This window comes from Grus americana, chromosome 4 (assembly GCF_028858705.1).
Source record: "Grus americana isolate bGruAme1 chromosome 4, bGruAme1.mat, whole genome shotgun sequence".
Classification (NCBI taxonomy): domain Eukaryota; kingdom Metazoa; phylum Chordata; class Aves; order Gruiformes; family Gruidae; genus Grus; species Grus americana.
The window spans coordinates 20,561,409-20,588,201 of NC_072855.1; the positions used below are offsets into that span (position 1 = coordinate 20,561,409).

A 26,793-nucleotide genomic window follows, 5' to 3' on the forward strand; every position below is an offset into this window, starting at 1 on the left:
CCATGTTAATGAAATATTCCTAGGGGAACTCGTAGTCTCCCAGGTTGCAGCATCGTGACATTGCCATCAGGTTACAGTCAGCTTCTGCCGCTGGGCCATGGGCTGAGATGCCTATTTCTTATTATCTTTCATTTAGAAATTTCATCCTAGACTTGAGAAATGACCTCGTAAAGTTTGCTGAGACCAGCTTCAGTTTTGACAAGCCCCTATCTTCTGAAGGAAAAACAACAATAGAAAATCCCTGTTCTCCTCCAGCACGAAACCACATCACCCATCAGGGTTGGGTCAAGGGAAAAATGTTTGAATTTCTCTTTATATGCCTTTTAATGAAAATTATAGTTCGGTCTGAATTACTTCCAGACTTTCCTGATCTTGTTTCTAGTTGCACTACCTCAAACCACAAACACTTAAACAGAAGTAGCTTTACTTTCTTGACTAATCCCATTAGCTTTAATGAGTCTAATCGCATGAGTAAAATTATGCATGTGCTTAGCTCTTGGCAAGGTCAGTGCCAGTAATGAGCAGAAAAACAAACTGATAATGAAGCCATGAGTAATAAGAATGGCTGGATATCTGGATTTCTAGAAAAAAGATATAGCTGCCTGGAGCATTACAAATGAACCACCACTTGTTAAGATTCAAGAAAAGAGAGTGAATTCTGAACTGAGACTGATAATACATAAAATTATACAGAAATTGTTCAATTAATTAGAATCCATGACATGTGGTCAGTTACCTCCATAACAGCTATAAGCTCATTACCTTAGTTATGACTTATCTGTTCATCCATTCATTTATACAAAGCTCATCAATATGATATCCAAGCACTAATGAACTTTAGCATTAAAAGGTCACATGTAATCCCCTAAAAGGAAAAAATTTGAAAGGTTATTTTATTCACAAGTGTCAGCCACCCTGGATCTGAGCAATGAAATATTCTCAGGCAATTTGTATGGAATTTATTTTCATTAATTACTGCCAGAAATAGTCTTTCTTTTTTCAGGATAAGGATTATGGAAAATGGGCTACATAACAGCAGAGGTTCAAAATGAAAGAGGTATGAAAGTTAGACTAAGTCCACAACAACTAGAATTTGTGCAAATGTTCTTGACAAAAGAAATAATTCAAATAGAAATCAACATGGCAGTATTACAAGACAATTATTTTTTAGGATTACGTGTTCTTTGACCATGCCTTTAGACTACTTTAAAAAAATCTTCTGTTTCAGGCATGTGTAACTTCCTCAATGTTTTAAATAAAGAAACAGCCCCAAACCAAGTATTATCTTCATAGTCTGAGGCCATGGACAGCCTCTGTAAGCCACTAAACACACAAAATTAACTTCATACAGGACCAGCACGAGGCTTAACCGTCACTAAATTCTCCAAATAGTGTTTAAGTGGTACCTAGCTTTATACTTTTTGTGAAGCAATTGATTTCCTCACTCCTCTCTCGACCCATAGTTAGGAAAATTCCTGTGTGCACGTATTTCTATGTAGAATTACAAGGTAAGGATTTCTGTCTGTATGCCCTCCCATTCGACATAGTGTGTGGTTATGACTGGGACCTAGACTTTCCTAGTACATAGAAAAATGGGCTGGTTTATAATATCAAATAGGTTTTTAGTGGTAGTTTTATCAAGGGGTTATGTGCAGTTTGTGGTTTTCTTTTAGAGGAGGCTGCTAAGCTCTTTTTTCGTACCTTGTTACACTTAGTCTGAAATTCCCTTAAGCGCTATATCCAGCAGAAAAATGTGTATAATCAAGAGTGTGGGTTTCTCTCGTGTTTTGTCAAATCAAATGAGTTTTCATTCTTTGGAGGCTTTTCCAAAAACACATTTTACTTGCAGGTAAAGGTGAAGCATGTCAGCATACATTTTCTCAAAGAGCTTCATGAATGGGAGAGCAGACTAGCTGAAAAAATTGGCTCTAACTCAGTCACCAAATTAGAGGCTTGGGTGTGAGCATGTCTCTGGTAAACTAATATACATCATGAAAACAACAGAACTGCAACAGCAGCTCTGGTTAAATAGTTTTTCTGCACAAAGACATCTGTTTTCACATTGGTTCAAAACTGTACCATTGCAAATTCAATTTGTATTTATATATGAATAAAATCAATAAAACATGTGGAGCCATATCATTATCTTTAAATCCTTCTTTCACTTTGTTAATTATTTGTGATAATTCACAGCCTAACTGACTAGTTCAATCTTTCCTGTCCTCTTGATTTCAGTGGGATGCAACTAATTTCCTTTGGCGTACTCTGCTCAAAGTCAGCCCTACAGGGAGAGGCAGACTAAAAAGGAGCTGTATCGTCTCTAGCATGTTTTGGAAGTGTGAAGGAGATTTTGACACAGTTTATCCTGCTGTACTCCTTGTCAGTAATGACTTCGTAATCCTGTGTACTGTGGTTTAATCTTAGAACTGGTTTGGTGGGTAGACACTAACCATGGCATGAGGTCAGGGCGGCGTGGGAGCCACACTCCTGTCAGCACCAAGGTGGGGCCTGGTGAACCTCTGCTCTGTCCATGTTTGTGGTTGTGAACGCCGGGGTGCAGAGGCTGAAGGTCCCTGGTGGGTGGTGGGCAAGCTCTGCCAGCCTCTGGGACATGTTACTCTCCAGCTGATTCATAGAATTGTTTAGGTTGGAAAAGACCCTTAAGATCATCGAGTCTAACCATTAACCTAGCACTACCAAGTCCACCACCAAACCATGTCCCTAAGCATCACATCTACATGTCTTCTAAATACCTCCAGGGATGGTGACTCAACCACTGCCCTGGGCAGCCTATTCCAGTGCTTGACAACTCTTTTGGTGAAGAAATTTTTCCTAGTATCCAATCTAAACCTCCCCTGGCACAACTTGAGGCCGTTTTCTCTCATCCTGTCACTTGTTACTTGGGAAAAGAGACCGACACCCACCTGGCTACAAGTTTCACTGAAGTCTGGTGGTACTTGCAAGGGCACCCTGAGGATGGGGAGGCTGATGGCACCAGCCACCACAGCAGAAGAGGACAGGCACTCCTCATGTGCAGGTGTGGAGAAGAGTGCTGCGTAAGAGACGTTCAGAGATGGGCTGATCAGTACAGTAAAACTAAGAAGAGATGCAGAATAGTTTACATACAAACAGAAGAAAACCCTGCACCTAATGGCAAATAGGTGAAGATACTTTTCTGGGGCAGAAAAAGAGCAAAATTTAATACAATTCAAAGTGTCTTAACAGTGCGTTCTAGAAAAGTATTTTAAAATAAGAGGTTACAGAAGACAGTCATCAAGATGTTCACACTGTTAACCTATATAACCACATGATGTTATTACTGTTAACCTCATCTTCCCTCCCCCTCTTCCTTCCTATTGTTTGCTATACCCACTTCTTGCATCTTGCCTTTACATTATAAGATGGCTCTGTGAAGGGACTGTACTTGTTTGCAAGGCAATACCAGAGCGAGGCCCAAGCCCGACTGTAGCTCTTGGGAACGACCACACCAAGGCATACTTATGCCTTAACTGGCATTAAGATGCAGATTCAGATTTTTCTTTGTGCTGCTGTCCTCTCTGAGGTTATGAGGCACAAGCAAAAACTACTTAACAGCGCTCCTCCTGCAGATTGCTAACTAGCCTATCCTTCCTTCCTATCATCCCTCAAGACAACGTTGCAAATCCTCTGAGCTGTGTTGAACAATAGCTTTCATTTCAAACAGCAGAGGCACTTCTGACATCAAGCTGTCCAGCCAGCAGCTGAAGCGATAACTTTTGTTGGCATATACACCCAAGTTCAGATGTAAGATATGCTCTGTGGGCAACTGCCTGTTTATTTTCTTTCCTAGACACGCGGTTAAACCACATTGTACATCCTGTGCTTATAAAATTCCAGCAGGGTTGTATCACGGTACCTACTACTAGAATGTGTGATTTACACCACCAGATACAAACTGCAACATCTCAAGATAAAGCTGCTGCTTATAATGAAGATTCAGATAACTGTGGTTCTACTACCTACCACGCTTTTTAAGGTCACTGGGTATTACAAATAGCTAGGATTTTACAAGACACACTCAGAGTTATTTTTTATAAGACAGACTCAAATGAGAAGGGGACTCTTGTCCCCCTGCATGTATCTTATGTGCTTGTGCTAAGCACGTAAGAGACGGAGTGCTCCTACACAAACGGGTGCAAGTCTGTTGTCTTCTCATCTTTCTCCAAGCCAGTGAGGCTGTTGCCAAATGAGAAGCCAGACAGCATGTTAGCTAGTGCTGTGCCCAAAGGAATGAGCTTAAAGGAAGCCCAGAGCCAAGGCTGAGCTGGAGAAAGTTTGGTCCGGACTGGTTGAACAAGCTGTTGAAATCTTCAGCCCAGTTATCACATCTTGCACCCAGCGCTCCCTGCTCCCGTCTGCCCTTCTGCTCCAGAGCTGGGCTGCTCGTGCTCCGCTGGCCGGCACCTCCTTCAGTACTATCGGTCAGACAAAACTCCGGGCCAAAAGACCTCCTCCCCGCCCACGTGGAGGGCTTGATCCCTCATGATGCTGTGGGCTCTTGCCAGGCTCCCTGTCTTTTCTCCTCTTTCCGAAGTAAGATCCTGAGAGGATGGGGGAACCGTATGAATTCCCAAATGAAGCTGCTGGCATCCACTTAGCACAGACGCACGGACATGGCTCTGTCCGCATCTGCACATCTCAGTCAACCCAAAGAAGCAGGAGGTGGAACTGTCCCCCAGTTTACAAGTGAGAGTAAACTGGATTTCCTTCTTTAACAGCCTTCCATTTTCGAAGGTGGCTAATGATTTGAGCACCCAGCTGGAACCACCCGGCAAAGCGTCTCCTTGGAAGAAGAGAGAAGCCCAACACTTGCTGAAATCGCGTCCTTCAACGGCGCCTCCAAGCCGTGCTTCTCCAAATCGGCTCTGAAGCGACAGGCTGACTCAGAACCCTTCTGCCATCCTCGGCAGGGCTTAAATCAGAAAGTCAAACTACCAATTTTGCATAGCAAACACTAAATTTTAAATGGTGCAAACCTTGTATTTAAATTTGGTTTTCTGCCTCAGCTCTGGAAACATTTACATTCATTACAGACCAGAAAGCGGGGCCTAGTTCCCCCAGGTACTAGATGCTTTCAGTTTCCAATAAAGTCCACAGGAATTGCTCACACTCTACTATGTGAAATACAAACTTTCAGCAGCAAGAAGAAAATTTAATGCATGAACAATATTAAAAAACCCTTTGTGGTTTTATTATCTTTCCTTCCACTGGCTGCTCACATAATTTCAGGCTATTGTTTTTTATTTGAATAGTACTCCTGGCCTTTTGAACTACAGATTGTTTATAATCAAAAGGAAAAAAAACATTCAATGGCTATTTGTTTTATAATGTACCTCTGTCAGTGATGGAAAGGATTACAATAGTTTCTGTAATTAGTAATTCTGCAAAATAATATACCTGCTCCAGTATCCAATTAATCTGGTTATTAACTAAAATGCCTTCTTTGTAAAATATTAAGAGTCTAGACACTGCAGATTATTGTGTGCTATATTTTTAGATTTTCCAGTTTGATTCAAAACACACTAAAAGAGGGGCCCCAGAAAATGACCATCTAGAGACAGGCCATGGCAAATATCCAGAAACCATTCTTAATGGAACAGAGCTAGCATGAGCTGAGATCATTCTTTAGGGAGGAAAAAAAAAAAAAAAGAGAGAGAAAAAAAAAAGATGTTTTTAGGAAGAGATTTCCAAAGGGATTATGAGTTGCTCTTTGCAAACAATACAGAGGATTTCCAGTATGCATTGTGCTTTTGCCGAGAACTGTGCCTATGAGGAGCCAATCAAAGTCCTTTCATACCTAATGAGGAGGGGGAAATCACGATGGGGAAAGTCCCTTAATGATAGCAAACAATAGCTGTTTGTACAGTGAGTAGAATTACGGCAAACTTTGTTGCCAAGCAATCTCTTAAAACATGATTTTACTCATCTGAGACATTATTCATTGAATTAGTATTAGCAGCGGAGAGCATACATGGGACAGAAACCCAAGATCATAGTCACGGGATTAGTGAAATGTTATCTTTTTCCCTAATGTGGGAGACAGCAGAGGTACGGAGGTGCAGTAATAAAAATTATGTGGGTCTTGGAATCTCAGTGGACCTTCACTCAATGTTACATTCGTGCTTGAAGTTAGATTGACAGGTTATAGTAAAGACATAGAGGGATGGAATGGACACGACAGAATCCTTGATGTAAAAGGATTAATTTTCAAACATGGTCTTCTAATGGATGACTGGACCCTCACCTTGAAATGGTAATGTTGTTAAATGAATGTAAAATTGGGGTCATCTTTTTCTGTCAAAAAGCTGGAGCACATCCAGGTTAATTTTGTTTTGCAGATACCTTCTGCTCCCGTGCCTACCTTCAGCAAGTCACCACAAGGTTTGCTTTATTGGTTGGTCTTAGCAGACTCAACGATTTTTGTTCGCTGAACAGATGTCTTACGTATTTTGGATGCCGATGATGACAAAATTATGCAAACAGGCTTTTCATTTTAAACTGATTTTTCAAAAAAGTGACGTAACATTTCTATGTAGGAAATCTAATAGATCTTTTTAATAGCTGTGTCTCTAGACCCCAGCCTCCTACCGTTAGCTTTTATTCACTATTTGGAAAATAATTTCTTCCCCCTTTCCCACTAGTTTCTGAGCTCTGTAAGAATTAATTTTTAGACTCAATAAATGAAAAGGCGTTTGGACTGTGCTGCCTGACGGAGCTATCAAAAGCAACGACAGTCGGTGGGGTTTCATTTTCTTCACAGCTCAGCTAGGAAACCCAGGCAACTCAACAGTTACCAACTCGCGTTTTTGTACGACTGAAGTGATTTGGGCATGTCACTTACTGACAAACCTTCCACAAACGCTCCGGTCCGAAGTCCCGAGAGAATATTCGTTTTATACTGGGGGAAAAAACCCAACCAACTTCCCACTACACCGCAGCCCCCCCGACCGCCGACTGACGGCCCCGCGTGCCTGCTGACGTCCCACGACGAACAGGCCCCCCACACCGCGGCGGAGCGCCAGGCGCTCGAGGCGCACGGGACAGCGCGGAGCCCGCCAGGCCGCGCATGTGCCGGGCCCACGACCGCACGAGGCGGGCGGCCCCACACGCGCTTCCCGCGCGGGGGGGAGGGGGGCGGGGACGCGGCGGCGGCCACGAGTTCCCCTCAGCGGCCGGTCGCGCGAGCGCCCCGTCCCTGCGCGCGGGCGGTCCCCTCTCCCCTCCCTCCTTGCCCCGAATGGTTTCTCCCGTCCCTGCCGCCGCTCCCCGCGCCGGTCCGTCCCTCCCCGGCGGCGGAGGGGGAAAGCGCAGAAGCGAGACGCGCGAGCGGGCAGGGGGAATCCCTCGGTTCCCCCCCCCGCGACTTGCTCTGCTCTCGCGAGAGCCGCCCCAGCGCTCCGCTCTGCCCGCCGGCCGGCGGCGCCCAGCTCTCGCGAGAGCGGCGCGGTTCCCACGCCTCGGCTGTTGTGTCTGAGGGGAGAGCCCAGGCGCTGAGTGGGCGGTGCGTGCCGCCCCCCCCCCCCCGCCCCGCGCGTGTCTCACGGGCCCGCGCAAGCGCGCTCCGGGCCTGGGGAGGGGGGCGCTCTCGCGAGAGTAGGAGTTTTGGCGAGAGTTTGTGGAAGATGGCGCCTGTTGTGACAGGGTAAGTGCGGGGGGTTCGCAGCGCCGCGCCGGGAGCCGTCTGTTTCTGGGGGTGCCGGGGCGCCGGCTGCTCGGCTCCCGCCCGTCGGCGCCTCTGCCACCGCTCTGGGGAAACGAGGGCTGCCCTCCGGACGGCCCGGCGGCAGGCCCCGAGACGCAAACCCCGGGGGGCTGGGATCCCCCCCGGGTGGGCACACGGGAGGAGGCCCCCCGCGCCCCGGGTGACGGGCCGCGAGCGGCCGGGCTCTCCGGCGGGCCCTCGGTGCGGAGGTCCCGGCAGTGCTGGGCGCTTCCTTTGCTCCCCTTCTCTCCGGCACGGGCACACCGGTCGGGACTCCGTGCAGGGTCAGTGCTCATCCCCGCTGCTCCGGAGGGAATCCCTCTCTGAGGGCTTCCTAGAGAGCAGCGGAGCCCGGCGGGGAGGGAACCCGGGGCTGGCACAGGCCGTTCCTCCTTCTCTGTCGTCCCGGCTCATCCTGCCGCAGGAGAGGGACCCCCGCGCTCCCTCGGCCACAGACCGGTAGCGCTCGGACAAAGGCTTTTGCTCGTGTGGTTAGGAGAAGTTGAGCGCGGTGTGCCTGCTCTGCCTCAGCCCCCCTCGCACGGCGGGGGCCGGCTGGAGGCCCCGGGCCGCGGAGCGGCTCTGTGACTGCCGCGCGTTGCGGTGGAGCGCTCTCGGTCGCGGCGAGTGCGGTCGAGGCTTTCTGCTCCTGCTAGCAGGACACCCGCTCTCTCAGGCTGGGGGGACTGCGGTTCCCTTTCTCTCCTTCCTGTGCACCATTCCTGGGGCTTTGTTGAGAGTTTTCTTAGCTGCCTTCCTGCGAATATTGCATTGCAGTGAAGGGTAGCACCCTCCCCACCCCACTAAGCCACGCTGGATCATAATGAATGATAGTTGCCATCCCTTTCAACCACACTGGGTAATACTTAATCATGGCTAGCCAGCTGCAGCGTGTGTCACTGTAATAAGTGACACCCTCTTAGCCACCTACAGCTGATGAATAATAACAGATCCACTGCTGGTATACAGTACGCAATCTCACCTGCAGTGTTACATTGCATATTGCCATCCTCTCCACATCTTGAATTCTGCTGCTTATTCTAAGTGCCGCGTCCTTAATTTTGGACTATAATGACCATGTGTGACCTCCCTCTAGGTGTTGAGGGAAGGGACGGTCAAGAAAAGAACAGGCAGTTTTTGTACTCCACCTGTTTGTTCCAAATGAAATCACGACTGGTGAAAGTACTACTCTGTCTTTGTAAAATGTGGACCTTATTTTATGATTTCACAGTGTGTATGTGACCTTCTGTCTTCCCTGTGGGATTACATTGTCTACAGCATTGGCTCTGTGGTTAGAGAGCAACAGCCTGCTTGGGGGTGGGGTGGAGTTGGTGGTTGATGCTTTTGTTCTCATGGAGAAGGTAGCATTATGGTATTTTGTTGTTTTGTTTGGCTGCAGTAGTATTTCCAATTCCTCACTCTTGTTTTTTGAAAACTAAATCGAAGCTTTTGCTTGATTTCTCGCCTGATAAAGGCATCTTGCGGTTCATGCACATTTTCCCAATTAAATGTTCTTTAGGGAAACTGGTCTTGTTTGTTATGGTTCCTGGAGTGTACTATTTTAGAGGTTAGAGTTGGAAGAAGGGAACAAATGCTTTTAAAGTTTGCTATAAGTATTAGTCTGCACTCTAGTTAGTGATTATTTTTTCCGTGTTTCTGTTAGTTTACTCATTTGAATATTTGTGCTCCATTTCTTTTTGTTTATTGATTATTACAGGTTTGTCAGAAGTGTTCTCATGTTTGTGACATTACTTTTATCCTTTTCAGAGATCTGTTAAAATGTTGACAATAACAACTGCAGGTTGTTGGTTTTTTTAATAAATAATCAAGTAATTTGAACATTAGGAAAAACAGCATTTTAACGAGTGAAAAAAATTGTGTGTTATTTATGATTTTAATGCTACATTTATTGTTCAAAGCTTGTAAGTCAGATAGTTCTCTAAAAAATTAGTCTTGCTTTCTTATTGCTAAATATTTTTAGCATTGGTAGAATGAAGTTTGTTAACTTTGGTTAATGTTAGAGTTAGATTTCATGAAGGAGACTGATTTTTTTTTAATTATATATGAACTGTTTTTGGAGAACAGCTCTGATGCCGAGTTGTATGTGTGTATTAGGATTAAAAGTTGATGATATTCCAGTAGCTGATTTTTTTTTTTTTCAAAATAGTCAGTAAAAGCAGTTTTCTTTCCAGACTGTTCTGTAAAAGCTGACTTGCACAGGAAAAAAGTACTTGAAATTAAAAAGCTGTAACTGAAGAATGTAGTACCCAAATACCGCATTGTATTGTCACGGGCAGCTTGCAATTCTTATGGGTGCTCAAACTTTGAGGTAAAGCATATGGCTTTTCTGCAGTCAGTGTAAGCTGAAAGTAAAAACACAGAGTTTTTTTCTGTGAAAACTGAATGCCTAAGCCTAAATTATACTATATAGGTTTATGCTGTGTTGGAATGGAATACTAGGGATTTACTGCAGTAATTTGGGGTGCAGAGTATGTTATCAGTTTCTTGTTTGCTGCATATGGCACACACTCATGCTACTTGCATCGCAAGGAACGTTTTGATCAAAATTGCTTGTATGTACAGTATGACTGAACCTAAATTTCACAGTGGCAGAACTAGATATAATGAGAAAGTGCACGGAAACATGAAACAACTGAAAATGAGTTATTAACTATTTGAACTGTTATTTTAAATGAAGTGGCTAATTTATGGCTGGGATAATAGGATAGTATTTTGGGGTTTTGTGGAGTATTTTTTGTTTTGTTGTGAATGGTTTAGGGAAACTCATCATTTTAAGATGACAAAATTAATGAAAATGTTATTTAATTAGAGAAGCACATTCTGAGTGCAAAACACTTTGTTTTAAATAATTACTGATACTGTGAAAATACCTGTAGGCCTCAATTAGTTTGAAAATTGCTGTGCTAGGCCTAATACAACTGTATGACAGACAGAATTTCTAATCCCAAGAACTTAATTTTGTGTCATTTTTAAATAACATAAAATATGGGATGGTATCTTCTCTGGGACAACCTGATCTTTAAAATACTAGAAACTAATGCAAGAAGCCATTGCAAAAAAGCCTTGCAAAAATTCCTATACCAGCGAACAAGTGAACAAAATTTAGAAAGGGTAGAGGAAAATTATAAACGCTAGGCATTGGTTTGAGTACTTTTCACTTAGCAGTGAAAACCTCTGTAATAGCAGTATACAAGATAGTATTTGGATTATTTTTCAAACAGGTTGAGAAACCTTGAAAAAGACAAAAATAACTGAGTGGGCTTATCACTGGTATGATGTTTTCCATAGGCACTGTAAAGTACAAAATTGTTTTAGTAATACTTTTCTAAGTATCAGACTATTTAAGTTATGTGTCTGAATTAGTCATTCCAAAGTTCTGTGGTTAAGAGGGGTTTCCTGACCCAGAATACTTAATGATTTAAGGGTAAGGGAAGACACATGAGATCTGTGATGACAACAGGAGAATGTTTGGCATCAATGCAGTGAATTTTAGCGTAGTGGTCTAGAAGTGCCAGCCATCTGGTCGGTTTGTTTGTTTGTTTTTAATGAGAACTATGGAAAAACTTGTAGGAGGTTTTTGAAAGAAGAAGGTACTGCTTTGTGCAGATCACCAAACCACAAGAGCGACAGAAGAGAAGTTCAGAGATGAAAATACAACAGTTTATCGAAACTTTAACCTCATCTACATCCCGATTAGTAATTTTAGGATGAGGACATGGACCAGTAAGGGTCTTGAAGTAGAGTGAAGCAGATGCTGCTCAAGGGGGATGTGTGTGGGGGAAGACTTATGTGATCTGACCTTAGGCTAAAACAGCTATCTAGAGAGGAGTGTTCAGAATAAATAGAACAGGGTCAACTCTGGATTTTGAAAGATGAAGGAGGATGCTTCAGTAGTTCAGATGTTAAGTGCCGTGGTAAAAGGATAAAATTTAAGCTATTAAAGGCATATGTTAGTGATGTGGTGTGCATTGCCAAGATCTCAAAACCAGGTTATTTCTAGGACCTATAGAGAACCATGGTTTGAGGGCTGACACTTTGTTAAAAGTCCTGAAAGTTAATGACTTGCAGTGGTGGAAAGGAGACTGAAGCAATGATAGAAAGAGTAAGACCTGTGTTTTGTCTGTGCTGAGACTGAGCTGACAGTGAGGCATCTGTACAGAGAGACACGCAAGCTGAGGTGTTAGCTTGGACAAACACAGGAGATAGGAAGTAGAAAGTATGTTTACGAGGAATGGGAGGGAGTTAATAGTTGAATTTCAATCCTGGCCCTGGATAAAGTGATGGAGAATGGAAAGGGATGCAAGACTGAGTGGTGAATGAGGAGGTTCCACTGAAAGAACAATCAAAATAAGAGATGAATCAAGAGAGCAACAATGCCAAGGAAACCAGGGAGAAAATTTCCAGAAAAGAAGCATTGCTGGTAGTCTTGGGTGATTGACAGGTCTAGGAAGATAAGAATTACATATTGATTCTGAGCTTCATTATAGGGTTAGACTGCAAGAGATGTTAGTAAGAATGGTTTCAGTGGAGCTCAGGGACTGGAAACAGGATTACATAGACTATAGGAGTTAGAATTCAAGGATGGGATCTTCAGGCTACAGTTTTTACTCTCACTGGAAGTTTAAACATAGTGCTTATTAAGATTTGAGTAATAGCATAACTATGGCTATTTTGTATTGTGTGTATGCACATGATGAGTGTTAAAGGTTGGGAAAAACTCGTTTACAATCAAATGAGTAGATGGTTTTGTGTGACTAACATTTAAATCATTATCAAGGAGCATGTCAGTGTCTTAAGTCTGGCTATTGGGAAATCTTTGTGAGCGCTATATTGAAGGAGTCTTCTGAGATGCTTGCAAATATTCTTTTAACCTTTTGTAGTTCCGGTAGGAGCAATTTTATGAAGTTAAGCTCGTGATTTGGATTTTACTTGCTTTCATTGTTTATTCATTATATTAAGTAGCCCTTAGTAATTTCTAACTTATTCTGGTTGATATAGAGCACAAAGAAACTTTGAAAATAATATTTTTATAGCTTGATTTCTCCAGAAGCAATCTGTAGACTGTTTTATTAGGCATAATATATGTGCGTTTTTTACTGCTAGTTAAAAGGCAATATCCTTTGCTGATATCACTTTGCAGAGATAACTCTCTCTTAAATATGCTATTCCGTACTGTGAATTGCATAAATGATTGTGGGTTTGTGAATGAGAGAGTTTCTTTCGTCTGACTTCCTAATTTCTACTTTGCAGTAATAATTCATTCTAGGGTTATTTTTCATCATTTTGAACTGAAGCACTTTCTATATTTAAAAATAATGTGAAAAAGAATATGTAAGTAGCCTATAGCTACTTACAAAGTCTTCCTAAAAGACCTATGGTGCTTTCATGGGCAGAGATTTTGAAAAAAGGTTTTATAGTTAGTAACTAATTTTTGGTGAAGAGTACAGTTAAGGTGCAATACATACCTGTTCTACGCTATGGGTTTGGGGTTTTTTTGATAAAATTGAACAAAGAAACTGTAATTTTAGATTTGTAAAATACATATTTAATACAAACAAGTATTCTATCTTATGCAATACATTTAAATCTTTTTTGAGAATGAAGAATGTAGTTTATGCAAAGTATTAGTTTCACATTTGGAGAACAAATCATGTCAGCAGAGTTTTAAAGTTTCAGGACATTCTTTTCTATGTTTGTAATATTTGCCATCCTAAATTCTTTGGATGTTAATTGCAAGCACATTATTAACTGACCTATATGGTACTGTAATATGCTGAATCACTGCCTCCCAAGAGCATCTCACAGGGAAGTTGTACTTTTAAGTGGACTTTTTTTATTTACATTATTGCAGTATTTTAAAAAATGGAGCAATTGTAGTGTCTGCCTGCTTTTAAACAGTTGCATATTTTTTCCTGCGTATTTAGGTGAAGAAGGGAAAAAGGTAAATGTCACTAACTGTATTGTCAGATGAAGTCTTAATTCTATTGACAAAACTGGATATGCCTTTTAAGTCTATAGTATTTCAAGGCAAGTTTATAATTCTATGTGTAAAATTTTATTCTTTATTTTACTGAACTTTCATTATTTTTATGTTGAAATGCTTATAATGTTCTAATATTGTACACTTCTCATACTTGTCTTGAATGTAATTACAATAATTAATAATTAAGATTATATGAGGCAAGGAAATAATACAGAATTACAGTTATCTCTTTCCAATGTAAAAACTCAGAGAAGGAAACAGCTGATAAATTTCTTTGAAGAGAAATTTATTAATAGAAAGTAGCAATTTCCATATCATTATATTCTTACTGAGCCTTGGAAAAGTAAGCGCTAAACTTAGAGTTTGACATTATCTCATTTCCTGGGGTTCTGCTTATGTTGTGGTGCTCTTTACTCATAATTCACGCGTGTGTGTGTGTGTATTTTGTGGTTGCTACCTTTTTTAAAAAAAATGTTAAGTACCCTTTACAACCTAAAGAAACTCTCTTTCATTGCCTGTTTCTGTGACATCATAGGCCACTTTTCAGAGCCTGTGTAGAGTATTTAAAATAATTTATTTTTCTGAAAAATACTTCATGCTTTTCAACTGGAGTTTAGTTAGCCAGATAGTGATATATGGCCATGTAACTTCATGCTCTTTTGCTTGTAAAAGCATAAATTACATATTTGCAGTGGTAAACTTCTTTACCAAGAAAGGAAAGAAGGTAGGGGTGTCTCAATATGTACAGTGAGACATCTCTTGATTAAGGTCATAGTTTTATATCCTTACAATAAGACACAGGCTATAACTTTACAAGGACAAACACTCTTTTTGTGTTCCATTTAATTTTTTTTTGGTAATTTTTTAAAAGCTTGACCGATCTATAAAATTTTACCGTAAGTTATAACCATTATAATGTTTTACTATTTTGATTAATCAGATTGTTCGATGAATGACATGCTGCTGGGGCATGATTTATTCTTTCTAAACCAATTTGAACATTTCAGTCAACAGCATGTTTCTTCAGTAAGTTTGCGAGGCTCTTTTTTGAACATGTCTTTTTATGTAGATAAGTCTTGAAAACGTTCTTGTTGAAGTATATATTTCTGTAATTATTTAAAGTTGTTTTCATTGCTTCACTTGGAAAGCATGAAGACATTAAGGTGGTTGTGTTAAGATATAACATTTCCTCATTAGTTTTTTATTCAGGAGCAAGAACTATCTCCTTTTCATTGTAACTGCATGTCTAACTTGTATGAAGTGCCATTTAATCAGTATATTCAAAATCCAGAACACTTGTTGTAATAGGCAACAAGCTGTATTGGCAAGTGGTCATTTTTGACTGCTTTGTCAGTTTACACCTGTTACTTCATTTAATTTTTCTGCTTTTGGTAGATGTGATTCAAGGGTATATATTTCAGTGGGTCCTAGTAAGTCTTTTGCTTGTTAATCTAATTATTTATTGTTATTTGAGTGGCAGAACGAGCATTCATAATTTTCCCTTTGTGAGTATGGACAAATATAGACATTTTTCTGTATGTGCCAGAAAAAAGTCTTTCTACTGCTTTTCTTGATAACATTTCTTAGTCTGTAGAACATTTCATCTGCATTTTGGTTTTTGGTGGCGTATTTCCAGTGTGTGGTGCTTTGGGAGATTACCAGGAAGCTTGATATCAGAATGAAACTTGATCAGGCAGCCATGAAATTCAGAATTCTCTAAGCCTGAGAGAGGGAATTGAATTGTGTAAAATACTGGTCCCTAATTTTTGCCAGACCATATAAATGGCACAGTAAAAAATACTCTCTAGGAAATATCCTACTTTTCTTTTCCTGGCAGCTCGTATTTTAATTCTATAATTTAATTTTGTCTGGGAGCAGTGGCAGAGGATGTTGCAGGCAGTGTTTCTTTTGCAAGCTGTGGGTTAGGAACTGCCAGTGTAGGAAATAAGGCTAAACTTGTTTGCTCAGCAGAATTTGTAAAACTAAGCTTTTATCAGTTTTTGATAGAGCGTGTGGGGGTCTCTGGTAATGGGTTAGTGCTTTCACCAGTGCTCTTATGTAAATGGAACTTCAAAATGAAGGTCTAGAGAATCAGAGGTGCTTGCACTTGCTCTGAATTTATGCCATTGCAGAAGAGTTCTAAGGCCTGGCATAATAGAATAAATAATAATTAAACTTACTCAGTTATTTTGTTGTTGTTCCCCAGCCATCTGCGTAAAAGCCCTTCATGTCCTGAACATGAAAAAACAAGCACAAAAAAACAGTGACTTGCCAAGGTCAAACACAGAGTCCATGGAGAGGTGGAAAGAGAATTACTGTCTCCTGATTTGTTTCTTATTGCTCTGTGTGGTTATGGGCAGTTTTCTGGGTTTTGACAGGTGGCATCATGTCTTCTCTCCCTACTGCGACTGAGAAAGATGGTCGGAAGATATCAGACTTTCTTAGGTTTTTAATAAGCGTAACAGAAATATATGGTAAGGAAGACTAAGAGTGACTGAATTAATAATTAATGTGTTTCGGTAATATTGAGAGATATTAGAACAGACACTAGAGAGATGCTGCTCTTACATAATTGAGACATAAAAGCAGTGGTTAGGGCATGACCAGTGGATGGATAAATGCAGCATGAAGAAAAATGAAGTGACACTGCAGTGTGCTGTAGCCATGTCTTTATACTACTGAAGAAATTATTCTGTATAGGTATTTATTTTTAAAATTCAAAATATTTTACCACTTTCCAAATCAGCCAGCCAGCTCTGGCTTCAGTAGTGAGCGTAAGAATTCAGAAAAGTAAAAGCTTTATTGAAAGATCAGTGTTGTTCTGCATGTGTGTGTTTCTTTTCACGCTCTCTTAGTTTTGTAGTAGATATACAGTGATGACTAGTAGAATTCTTAGTAATGTAATATCTTCCAGAAGTGAGGGGGATATAGCAAAACTATTTTGGATGTGTCTTTTCTGTCCAAATATTTTTCTGGCCAAATTTTTTTCTTCTGCTGTTCAGCATTTCTTTGCCAGCACTGAGTCCTGGCGTTTTGTTTTTGGTTTGTTTTTTTCTTTTCTTCTTGTATTCCAATTATTTATTTATTTTTAGTATTACATGGTTGGTGGTGTTTTGGGTTTGTTTTGTTTACATGTGCATTACAAATCTCTCATTAATAAGCTATGCAGAGCAGTTAATCAAAATAGTCAAGATCAGGCTTCCTCTTTGGAAGAGGCTTGTAGCACGCTTGATGCATTGTGACAAACTCTTTCAGTCAGCACAGATGATACTAACTTTGAATCCTAATCATGTAGAAGTTTGAGAGATCTTCATATAAGTACTAAATTTACAAGAATGGCTTCCAATATTAATGGTTTTGCTGCTGATTACGGAGGGTGAATGTTCCTCTTAGTTTGGCTGCAAGCGTGATAGAAGAATATATTAGGTAGAGGTAGAAAATAGGGAGTTCTGTAGATCTGAAGTAATTTTTTGCCATAAAGGTCAATAGAAACAGGAAAGTTAGGGCATAAAACCTTATTCTAGTATTTATTTTAATTAATGATACAGACATTGACGAGGTTCCTGTTCAGTTTTGATAATACAGTAAATAAGATTTGTTTGCAGTGCTTACCTTTAGATAGCAGCACTCTCAAAATACTAAGAACTGTGTTAAAACAAACGCTAGAACTACACTACAACAAACGTCAGAACTTTCTGCATTTTTATTTGCAGTGGGCAAAATACCTGTATTTCACAATAGTTAACAGGCAAAACAAAGGAGTCGTTATGAAACAATGTTTAAAAAAAGGTCTTATTGATAAATTTTACTCACAATTAGCTTGCTGAAGTGATAAATCATACTTCAAATGGTAGCAAAGGAGAAGCGGACCAGGCTCTTGCAGTCATTTGCAAGTGTTAAAGGCTACTACAAAGTATAGGACAACTCTTTTTCTTGGATCCCTTGAGCTGTAAGGATAATTGTTCTTCTTTTCAGCTTGCTGCTGCATCTACGTGTAGCTTTTGAGACTGCAGTAAATAAAAGGTGACCTCAGAAGATAAGCTTAAGATACCTGTCAAGGCAAGGTTTGAAGCCAGTCCTTGTGTGTGTTTCCCTGAATCGAGGTTGAATTTCCATATGGAAATAAAAAATATAAGAAAGAACTCTCTGGACACATCCAGTGGTTTTCCAGTGTTTCATCCAGATATTTTTTCTGGACAAAATCTTAATTTTTTTTTTTAAATATTGTTCAATACTTCGTAAGCAATCAGAAATACTGAACTGACTCTTAGCTGTTTCACTTTATTTCTGTATGGCACTTAAAGTCAGCAGTAGACTGGTTAGACTTGTCAGTTTGCATAGTCATGAAAGTTGTATTGCGTCAGTTCGAATTTTAAAGTTTATCTTTTTTGGTTAGAACAGTTCTTAAAAAACCCAAAAAGCAACAGACTCATGCTTGCCAGAAGTTATTAGGCAGTGATAAGTATTACATCTGTAGAGATAAGAGACTTCTTCACTTACTGGAAGTTTTCCTCTGTGATTCTGGTGCATAGGATTCAAATTGTGGATATTGTTGTTTAAGGTACTTCCTTAACGTAGATTTTAGTGGTGGCAGTTTTGATACTTTCTCTGTTGTATTCAGTATTCTCCTACTTAATGTCCTGATTTTAGGCAATTTCCTTCAATAATGATACTACTTTTTTAAGATGGCAGATACTATTCTACCAGTGTCCCAATTGCTTTCCTGACTAATATTTTCTCCTTTTTGTTTTGACATCAGTTGAAAAATGTGTATAGCCACTGCTTGACATTCCTTTCCTCTGATTCCCATTTAGATCCGGTAAATTCTGCTTCCTCTTGTTATACATACAGCATATTGAAATAATGTTGGGTTTTTTTTATTTTACTTAGTTGCTTTCAGTCTTGTTCTCTGCTAAAATTTGTGACCAGCCCTCAATTAGTTTTGCTTCTACATCTCTTCTTTCTTTTTTTTTTTTTAAATGGAGTAGTACACCAGAATACTTTCTCTCCCCTTTTTTTCTGTGAAGTTCTGTATAAGCCCTCTTCTTGTTCCTGGGCAGTCTGTGTTCAGTTACCTTTGTTCAGAGCAGTACTTCCCAATAGAGTTGCTCCTTACTCTGGATCTGTCATGTTCCTTTTTTTTTTTCCCCCCAATTTTTGTTGTTACTAACCCTGTAAGACTTGTGGTGTGCTCGGAGTATCAACCACTATTATCTACTGAATGGGGAAGTCACTGTTACTATTCAGCCAATGTGATAATCTAACAACTGCATGTTTTAAGTCAAGTCCAGATTCTATTCCTTGCTTTTTGGAACTTGGAGCTTGTCCATATCAGTGTCTTCAATTGTGAGAGAGGGTGTCTCTAACGAGCACTGTTACACTGCTGTCTCCCAGCTGAAGTGCCTTTTGCCTTAATTTATAGAACTGGTGAGGATTGGAGAGAAAATAGAATCTAAAGAATGCAAGAACGCCAGATATCTTGTATAACAAAAGACAAAGCATTGATACAGAGAGAGGAGGAAAATTAAGTTATTTGGGGAAAGCCAAAGAAAGATCCTAAGTGTTAATATTGTGAAGGCAGGAAACGTGTTTTGGGAGGGGTAGAAAGAAGGCATAGCGGAGGATCGCTTTATTTTGGATGACTTTTGTCATTTCATTTCACTACTCTCCTCTCTCTTGACATGTTTCAGTCCTCTTCATCATTCTTAGAAGTGTATGGGAAGCTATTATTATTTTGTTATCTTTTTGCTACTCCAGGAGGGATGGATAAAATAGAACTTTGAATGAATTCACTGACTGCAATCTGTTGCTAGTGCCTTTGCAAGGAATATATTGAAAGCTGTGAAGAAACAGGACACTTTGTTCTTATTAAGGTGGTGTATTTCTAAAGCAACAGAACTGGGAGAAAGGATTGTTTTTGAAGTGATGAAAGTAAACAAAAGAAAGCTGAGACCAGGTTTTGAAAGCTAAATTCTGTAAATAAACATTGCCCCAAAAGAGGGGTGTGTGTGTTTGTATACAGATAAACTTCAGGTTGTTTATTATATAGCTGTGTTATACAACTTGCATTGATATTTACTATACAGAAAGTGTCTCCTAATTTAAGATGGGTTAAAAGAGCAGGTGTAACTTTCTGCATAAAATTGTAACTTTTCTTTTTGCCTGCTTCAGTGCTTGAATACAAACATTAGATTTGCTTTTCGTAATACCTTTTCAGAACCTTAGAGAAATAGTATTCATACTGAGCTGTTTTAATATAGGTTAAAAACTACCAATTGGATTGAAATATTTTTCTCCTACATTTGTTGCTCTCCTCAGAGGAGGAATCTTTAGTTTGTAGATTTTGAGATACACTTGTCATGAACTTGTCTGCTATTGTTGCATCACAAAAAATACCTATAACATCAAGATATTCCTGAAGTAGATGTGTAACACTGGTGCACTTTTTCTTTCAACAGTGACCCTCAGTTTACTCTCAGCGATTAAGCAGCTCATGTAGCTCTTTGGCTAAAGCACTCCTTCCTTCATTTTGCAACAAAACTTAAAAAGTCATATGGGCATATCATTTGGATATCAGAATTGAATAATAGTGAGGCTTGATGTGTGCAACCTTTCTCCTTGGTAAAAGGAACCTTCGAACATTCAGTCTTGCAACACTGGACTATAGTTGGAGAAACAGGAAGCAAACACTTAAGCTTTGTCCCAGATCTTCATTGCTCCTTCTGTCTGTGGCCTCTTCCTTTTTCAGCTGCTTTCTTAATTTCTGTCTTGGAAGCCAAAAGTAATTCATGCTGTTCTAAGAGTTGAGTCATTTATCAGCTTCTCCTTTGCCAAATAATGTGGTGGATTCCATTACAGATTTCTTCTGCCTGAGGCCGTTTATTGCGTTGTCCACTTGCTTTTGCCTTTCTGTCTCAGTCCTCTTGATTCCTGATTTTGTCCATATTCTGTGGTGTCTGCAGTTAATTGTAGCTGTTAGAAACATCTTCTTGAGGACTCTGAGTTCAAAGTGCCCTAGATCTTGGCACAGTATCGTTCCAGTTAGTAGCCTCTATTCACCTATAACTCATACTGCTTGCAAACTTTATCTGTTTGGCGACATGCAGATTCAGGGAGCCCTTTTAACAGGGGCTGTAATATACCTGAAAGGATGGACTGTGTTGGTTTTCAGTACAAAATCAGTCAGGATAACTGCAGCTCTCGGGACCTTTCTGTACTCCTTGTGTATTGTAAAGAGTGGTGCCTTGGTTATGAGTACATTTTAGGTTTGTCCCAAGGTGTGCTGGCAGGGTGGACCAGATCTTGTAACTATTAAAAGTTGTTGGGTGCCTGTCACAGCATTGTCTATGTAGTTAACGAAGATACACTTCTTAAAGGACATTGTGCTTTGTAGTTGCCAGTCTCTGGGGAAAACTGGAAAAATCCTTTCCTTGGGGAAAAAAAACTTAAATAAACCAAACAAAACCAAACAAAAACCCCAACCTCCAAAAAAAACCTCAGTTAGATCTGCAGCTTTTTTTTTTTCCTCAAAAGTTAGAAACATCTGGTAGCAGGGCTACATTGAATGTGACCAAAGCACAAAACTGCTTGTGGCCCTTAAATGTAGAAGCTCTGTTTTCTTATTTATTTAAATTAGCTTTCTGAAAAGCAAATACAAGATTAATGACTAGTAGAGATTCCATATGCTTTCCTTTACTGTTTGTAGTTAATTTTATTTAATTTATTACATATTGATATATTAATAACTTAATTGATTTAGTTAATTTTATTACTGTTTGTAGTTAATTTTATTAATAAAGATTTGTATTACCATACCGCACTTGACAGCTGGCTTTCTGTGCATACCTTCAGACAGCTGTGGCATTCTGTTGCAGTACTCAGGTTAGCAGTGAGTGTCTGCAGCTTCTGAGCCATGTGATTTGCAGGCTTTTCAAGTGTTACTCCAATATGAAACTGGCTTTGCTGGCATATTAAAACTGAATTTTAATTCTATGGAGAGGTGACCCTTGAAGGCTGATCGTACTGCTGATGCCAAGTTGCCTTGGGATTCCCTTGCACATCTAGTGTAGCCCGGTTCTACAGCAGAACTCCTCCTTGGTCTCTTCTCTGCCCCACTGGTCTCCAAAGCACAGTGTATGTGTCCTTTACTATTTACAGTATGCTTGGACCGTGTGAGGACCAGTTATTAATAAAAGCTGTGTTCATTCCTGTCATCAACATTAGGCTCATAAATCCCCTGAACTGAAAATAGTCATAGACAGGAGAATGTTGAGGCGAAGTACCATTTAGGCATGTCTGGTTCTTACTCTTCCTCAGCTGTCCATTAATCCTGCTGTTGGAGATGGACAAATGGATTGCTGGAGTCTTGGCCTGAATAAGAATAAGCCTTGCATCCGCTACCAGTGGGAGCAGAAAGCCCTGCACCCCTGGGTGGACTGTCTTAACTCTACACCTCTTCCTCATCAATTCCTCACTTGCTTCGCAGCAGCAAAAGGGAGTGGAGGGGAATAGATGGACAGTAGTGTGGAGTTGGGGAAGAGAATGAACTCTCTAAATACAAAGGTAGATGATAATGTGTGTATGTGTGTGTGGAGGCATCCTCATCTTTTTTTGGTTTCTTGATTCTCTTGAATTTTCTACTACTGCAAAGACTTCGTTGTCTGAAGAAATGTTGAAGGTGGGAAAAGTAGATTTTGCTGTCTCAATGTTGAAGTTTTTGTCTGATGATTATTTTTTTTTTTTGTTAAGGTATGGAAACATTGAAGACTTTATGGCTTTTCTGTTTTACACATGTTCTTGTATTTAGCTGTAGGGAAGTTGGTGTCTCTTCCCCCCCCCAAGGGAGTTTCCTGTGTATATGGAAAAAATACAAAACAGAAGTGAAAAATACCTCAGGCTTCCAAACCTGCTGCTCACATTTCACTTCTCCCACTACCCTTCTCATCATAGAAACAGTCCAGCAGTTCTTCCTGTGTCCCCATAGCAATACCATCTATTTAAAGAGCTAGACACCATCATAGCTAATATGGTAGGTAACTTGGCACACAAAATTATTACAACAACCTGTGAACCACTGGGGAAATAAAACAAAAAAAATTAAGTTACACAATGAAATACCTCTCTGGGGTTTATCTTTAAATTGCCAGAATGTGTTATGAGGCTTTCTTCAGGCTAGTAAACATAACATAATTTGATACCTGTTCCAAGAGAGTCATAAATAAATTTAGTATGCAACTCATGGGGTTTTTTGTTTAAAAGTCCACTTAAGGCAGGGGCCCTAAAATTGTGTGTAGCTCAACAGTTAAGTTGCATTTCATAATTTATTATTGTCATTAGAAATTCTGGAGACCCTCCGTTTACAATCTGACTGTAGAGCAAACAGTTGGTTTCTATATTTCTTATGCCTGGGTGAACAGCATGTAGATAACAAATTGAAAAGACTTGTAAGATGAAACGCTGGTATTGTATTCTATATGCATGAATGCTGTTTTGACAGTATTTAAAGTTTCCCATAACCATATAAGATAATTCAAGCACTTTAAAATTGGCGTTCTGATTTTTCTTCATTTGTTTAGACTGCAGTTTGCGTATGCTATTGTCAAGTAACAGTTTTGGTATTGGGGTTTTTTTTTGTCTCCAAGTGGTTCTATAAACAGCAGAACTAAAGAACTTGTGTTTCCTATACATTTGTGCCCTGTATATTGAGGAAAGTTTACAGGACAATACCATGAGCTCCTTCATCCCTAATGGGCAAAGGTAGCTGTAGTATAGTTAAGGCGTATGCTTACTGTCTGTCCAAATGGCATCTGTGAAGTGACCAGCTGTGAAACAGTATGTAATTTCCAAGTTTTGCTTGTCTTTTTCAATGACGTCAGTATTTTGGAAATGTCTATCCAGCCTCCAGTTTTTGTAAAACTCATAGCAACTTAATTGTATTTAAAAACTCTTCTCTTCTTTTTAAGCTTAGAACTGATTTATGGGTTCCAAAGTTATTGCAAGGATGGTTAATCAGTTTTATAGCATAAGCTTCATTTTTTAATAAACTGGGAAACTAAAGCAATGAAGGAGTATTAGCTGTTAGTAGAATACTAAGCCTACTCTGTGGACACATTAGCCTGTCAGTATTTTTCAGAATGCATTAATGCCTTGGAAGAAAAGATACCATCTCTCCAAAATGCTGAATTCCAAGCCGTAACTTCTAATATAGGTCATCCCCCAATTTTCTTTAGGATGAGACTTTTTTGGTTCATTTATCTTGGCTACACAGGCATCTGCATGTTTTAATTCAGGAGTTCAGCTTATCTCTGATTTCTGAACCTTAACGATTGCATTTGTCCGCTATTTTCCCATTTGTCTTGGAGAGCTCATTCTGCCCTGTTTGAAGCAGCAGTAGGCAGGAACTGAAGAAAGGAAATATCTCCCTATCGATTAGCATGTTCTACATACTACATGCTCAGCAGTCCTATGTTGACAATCGTTTTTAAACCAGTTAAGATATGAGCAAGATGGAGGTAGCTGCTAACTAAAATGCCGTCTTAAATTTGGTTGTTTAGTACTTCAAAACAGTTTTGACAATTTACTTTCCCTTCTGGCCTGATTGTACTTGAAAGGATGAGACAATGTTTTGAAAAGAGGTTGGGTTCAGAGCTCAGCAGTCGGGAGCCTTCGCAACACTGCTTAGGCACGCTTATCATGCAGTAAAATCCTTACACAAAAATTTGTGCCAGCACAGGGAAACTAGTGTTGTAGCAGTCACAGGTTCAAGATCATGCAGAAGTTAAGTGCTGTCACTTAAAACTTTCCTTTAAAATACTAGGTCCTTTAAACACTTAGAATACCTAGGTCAAGTAGAATTTGTCTCAGAAACATTCTTGTTTTCAAGTTGGCTTCGTAGTTTATAGTGTACCTCATTAAGATGCAGGGAGAAGTTTTACCAGTAATTTGCATCTGTGTGGAGTTTAAACTTGACAAACCTGAAAAGCAAGCCTACTTGAATTAAGTATGATTCACACAATTTACATTTAAAAAAATGAACAATAATAACTGCTTTGCATTTGTACTCTGCAGATTTTTTTTTCTTACAAAAAAATGCCTCATAAAAGCTATTTGGGCACAATAGGAGCATGTGTAACTATGTAAGAGAACTGTAATATTATAATACCAGAAGAAAGGATGATAAGGTGTTAGCCTGCTGACATCCCAGACATGTAATCTAATCTTTTCATATGGTTGTTGTAAATGTACTGTGATAAGGAGGAGTAAAAGTGTATTTTGGAGTGTCCCTTGAATTATCTTGTTCTGGGATCATTGACCCATTTACCACAACAGTTATTAAAAGTATTATTGGATTTGAAGATAGGCGTTGTGGAGATTATATTTCTCTAGCAATTTGTTTCTAAATATTTGAGTTTTGCAATTAAAAATAGCAGTAATTGAAAGGAACTTCTAGCTTATATAATTTAAACAGAAATATACTTGTTATACATACCCTATTTTCCTCTTTCAATAGTCAAGTATCTGTTAAATGGGAATCTGAATTTCTGTGTCTTTTCTATGTGGGAATGCTCTATTAATTATTGCAGGGGCTGAAGCTGAAGTATAAATTAATCTCTTAGAAACATAGAAATAATTTACCTGTGAATCAATTCAACAACAACAAAAAATCTGTATCTTTTACAACATTTATGTTTTAATAAAAACACAGGTTTGTAAACTGCAGAGGGAATATCATCAAATTTTGCTGTATGGTTGTGTGACTTAAAAGGTTTAAGAATAATTTGCTTATATAAAATGCTCCCCAGTTGGAGACTGTTAGCACAACCACAGTGAAAAAGACTGACAATGAAGAATGGCCTCCAAATTATTTAGCTGCCCTAGAAAGTTAAAAAAGAGCCTTCTAATTCTCCCTCTTTTCTGGGATGTGTGTTTATTGCTGCTGTTTTTGTATTCATGGGTTGATGTATTCATAAGCTTAATTACAAAACAATATACTTGAGATTGATTAATTTTAGGATACTGACAGCTCATTTTGCGACTGCGCCCAGTTAATGTTAGCGTAACCACATAATTCCTGGGTTATGCAATAAGAAAACATCTGAAATCTAGGAAACCCTGTAATTTTATAAAACAAGTTGGTGCCAAATACAGCTTTGGTAAAAAGTATATGTATTCACAGTTTCTGTGTCATCATTTTAATCTACTGAAGAGATAAATTTTATTTGCCAATTTGGAAATTACTGTTTGCATGGAAACTGCTTATGAGCTGATAACCTATTCTCCGCTTACATACTGATATCATTTGTGAATTGTTTTACAAGTCTAGAATCAGTAGATGAGACATAGTTGCATAAAAGTAAGCTTATATAACTCTACCTGTTTCCTTTTAATGAATATAAGGAGCTGCTTCCATTTTGCATTTTGAAGGATTACAGCAGTGTGGAAGTTGGAGGAAGAAAGGGAATGAAAGGAGAAGGTACACACTGTAATAATACTGTGTTTAAAAAAAAAAATTCTACAATATAAAAAGTTGACTCAACTGACTGAGTTCCTGGAGGAAGGAGATGATAGGGAATCATCCCCATTTCCTAAAGGTGTTTTTTAGAAGTATAAAAATATAGTAAAGATTTTTAAAAATGGCTCTTGGAAGTTTTGTTTTGGTGGGCTAAGCACTGTATATACTATTGCTGTCAGAGCTTACAGATCCTAAAACAAGATCAGTAAAGGGAATGTATCAATTGGGGGGTTTTAATTACATTATTTAAAATACAATTAAGTGGGTCTAAAGTGAAGCTATGGGTGCACCAGATTTCTAGTAGTGCGCTGCTGCTGAAGTGGGAGGTTGCATTCTCCTCTGAGTGTTGCTGTTGATTGTGTTGTGGTGGTGCTGGCGCTAACTGGATTCATGACTGAATTGATAAAATTCACTTTTCTTCCTTCCTTTCATCCCCCTCCTTGCTCAAAAGATAGTTTTTGTTCTGGGTTATTGATTTGAATCTCTGTGTGGAAAGGTCTGACAAGTGCTGGAGTTTGGTCTGTAAGGGTAGGTCAG

The 26,793-nt window shown here is 39.5% G+C and overlaps 1 protein-coding gene across 8 annotated transcripts in view; it reads left to right on the top strand.

The window, feature by feature from the left end:
* Positions 1-26,793, top strand: part of RBPJ (recombination signal binding protein for immunoglobulin kappa J region) — a 160,649-nt gene that overhangs the window by 90,334 nt on the left and 43,522 nt on the right. For 2 of the 8 annotated variants that reach the window (XM_054823978.1, XM_054823987.1), the window contains exon 1: positions 7,583-7,681. The exons of 1 other annotated variant lie outside the window; for it this stretch is intronic. In XM_054823978.1, coding sequence (XP_054679953.1) covers positions 7,662-7,681 — 20 coding nt within the window. In that variant the 5' untranslated portion in view covers positions 7,583-7,661. Of the gene's footprint in view, positions 1-7,582; positions 7,682-16,104; positions 16,220-16,266; positions 16,446-26,793 lie in introns of those variants that run through there. 5 more of the 8 variants (XM_054823986.1, XM_054823983.1, XM_054823981.1 and 2 more) reach the window with 4 other exon arrangements.